Below are 4,690 nucleotides of genomic sequence, written 5' to 3'. Positions count from 1 at the left end.
TGGTATTATGTTTAGCATCTTACTCAGGTAACATGAATGGCCATTCCTATTTCCCAGGCTCTCAATCTGGTAATGAAAGGTAGTTCAAATATATGTTCAGGGACAGAAGAAACATATATACCATACCAAGTTCCAACCAGGAGGGGCCAAATGCATTCAGTTACTTAATCTGTCCTGCTGTGGGCTCATGTGGCTCAAAATATGAGCACAGATATTGAGAGGGTCACAGAACCCCATATCCTATTGTTTCTGTGATGCTCCATCACTAGGGTAATTAGTTCAAATCATGATGACTGTGCTGGACCAATGTCCTCTCTGGTATTCTACTAGGAGATGGCAATTTCCAGGGTTAGAGGAGGAGTCTGAGGAATACTTCAGCAAGTGCTTGTGTGGAAGACCACTAGCCAAAATGTGACTGGGAGGACTGTTCTTCCTTCTCCATTTCACTTCTGTGCTTATTCTGTCTACATACCTCTGCAGAGGAAATGCCAGGTAAAATAGTGCTGGAGCTTGAGGTTTTATTAGAAACTAGATCATTGTGAGATTATCCTTTAAATCGAGGGAGACATTTGGTTAGCCCATGAGGATGCTTCCCGGGAAGGCACAAAAACAAAACAAAACAAAACATTGAACCAAAAAAATGTAATTTAAGGGCCATAAGTAAGATTGGAAAATTATTAAGCGGGTTACCTAAGGGAGGAAGAGGAATAGAGTCAGATGGTGGAAAACTTGTACTATGGAGGTTTACAGATATGCTTAGAAACTAATGAGGAAAGAGAGATATGTATGGATAATTAGGTAGAAAGGATGTTTGTAGACCATCTTGACTCGGTTGGAGTAATCAGGGGGAGCAGTGTTGAAATTATTCTCTTAGTCCACAGAAGCTGAGTGTGAAATATGACACGACTGCCACAAAAATCCTACAGTGACTCTAGGGCACAGGAAAAATGAATGTGAGCTCTTTATTTCCTGGAAAAAATGGATATTTGATCAGAATGCATTCAGTCCTGTGTTTTTTGTTTTTATTTTTTAAGTTTTTTTTAATACTCACATATTTTTAATTATTTGTGTTCACTCTTATGAGTGTCATGATCCTCACAAGTCTACCTAGAGCATAGGTATTGTTGCTTTGTTTTGTGTCAACACAGCATCCATTCACATTTTTAAAAATTATAATCAATAGTCAAATAAAGACAACATAAAATATCCCTTTACCTGGTCCAATATGACTATTCTATCATCTTCTTTTTCCAAGAAGAGTATATAAAATATACAACCCTTTCCTCATTTAGTGGAAAAAATCCTTTTTTTGTATTTTGTGTGAAATTTATTCTATTCCTACTGATTCATACTCCTCCTTGTATATCTAGTTATTGAAATACTGAAATATGATATTAGGTTTTATTAATTCCTCTTATGTTTGAGAAGAGGATGAAAATGAAATAAACACTTGACTTATATAATATTAATGGATAATATTCTTATCAGAATTAGGAAGAAATGCACAAACTATGGTGGTTTGTGTTCCTGAGATCATTATTGGTGTTTATAACTATCCTATCTCACTTCCCAGTCCATATTTCCTTGGTTCATAGGTAATCATTGTTTCTGGTCTGATAGGGTGACCCAAATCTTCCTTTCTGAAGGATGTGAGCCCTTATCAGCATGATCTGACTTGGGCTTTAGTTTTCTATTGCTCTGCATTACAGGACCTGGGAGTTTGAAGAGGAACTTTAGAAAATGTCCCGATTTCACACTTGCTCTTCCTCCTCCGTATTGAGTAGTTGTAACAACTCAGTTTCCCCTTCCTAGTCAGAATCAATCACTCCATGCCATAGGGTGAACTTCTTCACCTGCTGATTCAGTTATAATGAGGATCCTAAAGTAGCAGCAGGGCAATCTCCACTCTCAGAAAATGGAATCACAAAATAAAAAACAAAAACAAAACAAAACAAAACAAAAACCCACAAGTGTCCATTTTATGTTAAAAGTAGTCCAATACTATCAAGGTGCTATCAACTCAGGTTGGTCTTTGCTGTTGGCAGTGGGTATTCAGCAGTTGCTTCAGGCAGATTTGCCTTGGTGAGTGGAAGTCCATTGTGCTGAATCCAGGAATAATCTTTACCCCTGCTGCCATGCCTGGTTTGTTCATCGTTCTATTGGGCAGATTCCAGAACTGAGTGAGGAAATGGCTGATAGCTAAAGAATGGGTAAATACTTTTTTGGATAAGATGATCTATTCTGTGGGTAGGAGTAATGAGGATTTCTTTCTTGTTTCCACATGAATATTCTGAATATATATTAACCAGATAATTTTGAAGTTCTAGGAGACAAAAGGGTCACATGTTTCAGAAGAATGACTGTCTCCCATAGGCGGAATAAAGAACTGTGGATTTTTGCCTGGAGAAAGGGATAAAATTTGCCTTCATGCTAGATGTATTGTATTTTTTAGGCAGGTAAGTATTGTATTTGGAGATTAACCTGACTGAAGGAGATGTGTATGTGTTTCAAATTGACAGAAGATGGACTGCTGTGAATTTGTGATGTGTGAGGTTGGCTAGGATGAACTACATCTCACCAAATTCCCTCTAATTCATCTTTTCTGTTTAAGGTGGGTCTTAGAGGAGCTTCCTGGGAGATTAGAGGGCAGAAGGGAAGCAGTCATCCTGTAGTACTAATATGTTGTTGCTGGTCAGCTGGCTCACACCTCACTGGCACGGAGCAGTGGCTGGGCCTGCAGTTGCTCTACCTTCTCCAGGATTCTCCTTTAGGCTCTTTGAATTCTGGGCTAGGGGTGTGCATTCAGCTTCATTAGAAGTCTGACCTAAATTTCCCATGTGCCTATATGAACATACCATATGGATCTCATCTGGATGTATAACCACAAGTAACTAATAAAGAAATATAAATCAATAACAGATAGATCAGTAGAGTAGAGGGAAGGGAACAGAGGATGGGAGGAGGAGAGAGAAAGGGGAAGTACTGGGGACTGAATTAAAGCAAATTATATTTCATGCTTTAGAATTATGTCAAAACAAGCCGAAATATTTTGAATAACTAAAAACAGTCAATAAAAAAGAATCCCAGCCACTGATTCCATTGGCAAGCACACCTGACATTTTTTTTTGTCTTCCTTTGTGGGGTTACAGCTCATGCTTTCAGATTTAGTCTGCCTCTTGTCTGCCCTGCTTTATGCTATCTTCCCTTTCTACTGTTTGTTTTGGAAAAAAAAAGATATTTCAATAATTTCAGGTGCTGGATAATTACATATAGGAATAAAAAACTCTCCACAAATGTTTTCTTGGATCAAAGTGCTTATCGTCGTGTATGAAGGATCCCATATTTTGGGCATCAAAATTTGTCTCTACTCCCTGTTTCCCCAGGGGCTGAGAAGGGACCATGTGGCTAAGGAATCAGACGTCTCTGGCAGACTTCTTCCTTGAAGGGCTCTTCGATGACTCCCCAACCCACCTTTTCCTTTTCTGCCTGACCATGATGGTCTTCCTCGTTGCACTGAGTGGCAACACCCTCACCATCCTCCTCATCTGTGTGGATCATGGGCTTCACACCCCCATGTACTTCCTGCTCAGCCAGCTCTCCCTCATGGACCTGATGCACGTCTGCACAACCATCCCCAAGATGGCTACCAACTACCTGTCTGGCAGCAAGTCCATCTCCTTCCTGGGCTGTGCCACCCAGCACTTTCTCTATTTGTCTCTGGGTGGTGCTGAGTGTCTTCTGCTAGCTCTCATGTCCTATGACAGGTATGTTGCCATCTGTCATCCTCTGCGTTACACTGTGCTCATGAGCAGGAAGGTGGGACTAATGATGGCCCTCACCTCATGGTTGGGGGCATCTCTGAACTCCCTAATTCACACGGTCATCTTGATGCACTTTCCCTTCTGTGGATCTCGGAAAATACACCACTTCTACTGTGAATATCCAGCTGTTGTGAAGTTGGTATGTGTTGACGTCACCGTCTATGAGACCACAGCGTACATCAGCACCATAGTGCTTCTCCTCCTCCCCATCATCCTGGTTTCTACATCCTATGGCTTCATCCTGCACAGTGTCATTGAGATGCGTTCAGCTGGGAGTAAGAGAAATGCCTTTGCCACTTGTAGCTCCCACCTCACTGTGGTCTCTCTCTGGTTTGGGGCCTGCATCTTCTCATACATGAGAACCAGGTCCCAGCGCACTCCACTGCAAGACAAAGTTGGTTCTGTGTTCTATAGCATCATTACTCCCACACTGAATCCTCTGATTTATACTCTCCGGAATAAGGATGTAGCTAAGGCTCTGAGGAGAGTGTTGAGGAGAGATTTTATCTCCCAATGACTATACCTGTGTTTGTCCCAAATGCAGATGTTATTCTGAGTAAATCTCTAAGAATTTTCAAGAGTCCAGATACCTGATGTTCTCTGAATACTCCAAGAATAAAGTGGTTTATGACTAACTTCACTATTATAACTTAGTCACAGGAAATCAAACAGCATTGCGTATGTGTCTATAGTCATTCAGATTATTAGAGAAATATCTTTATAAACCCCATTAAAAGAAGACATATAATGGTCAGAGACAATGTAAAAATATTAAGATAAATATGTAAGGACCTTATCTATTATTATTTATTGACAAGACTTATGTAAATTACTCCACCAGAGGGTATTTATAGAGTGTAAAATTAGAA

General features: G+C 40.1%; 1 protein-coding gene across 1 annotated transcript; it reads left to right on the top strand.

The window, feature by feature from the left end:
* The first annotated feature begins 3,399 nt into the window (after positions 1-3,399).
* On the top strand, positions 3,400-4,338 carry LOC143384944 (olfactory receptor 2AE1-like). Its single transcript, XM_076840111.1, has one exon. It carries the CDS (start codon positions 3,400-3,402, stop codon positions 4,336-4,338), a length of 939 nt encoding a protein of 312 aa, XP_076696226.1.
* Positions 4,339-4,690: the final 352 nt, after the last annotated feature.

The sequence above is a fragment of the Callospermophilus lateralis genome, chromosome 19 (assembly GCF_048772815.1).
Source record: "Callospermophilus lateralis isolate mCalLat2 chromosome 19, mCalLat2.hap1, whole genome shotgun sequence".
NCBI classification, from domain to species: Eukaryota; Metazoa; Chordata; class Mammalia; order Rodentia; family Sciuridae; genus Callospermophilus; species Callospermophilus lateralis.
The sequence above is the reverse complement of the archived record's forward strand: the minus strand, read 5'-3'. Positions and strand labels throughout refer to the sequence as shown.

Coding starts and splice junctions, on each gene's coding strand:
- LOC143384944 (XM_076840111.1), top strand. CDS start 3,400: ATGTGGCTAAGGAATCAGACGTCTCTGGCAGACTTCTTCCTTGAAGGG.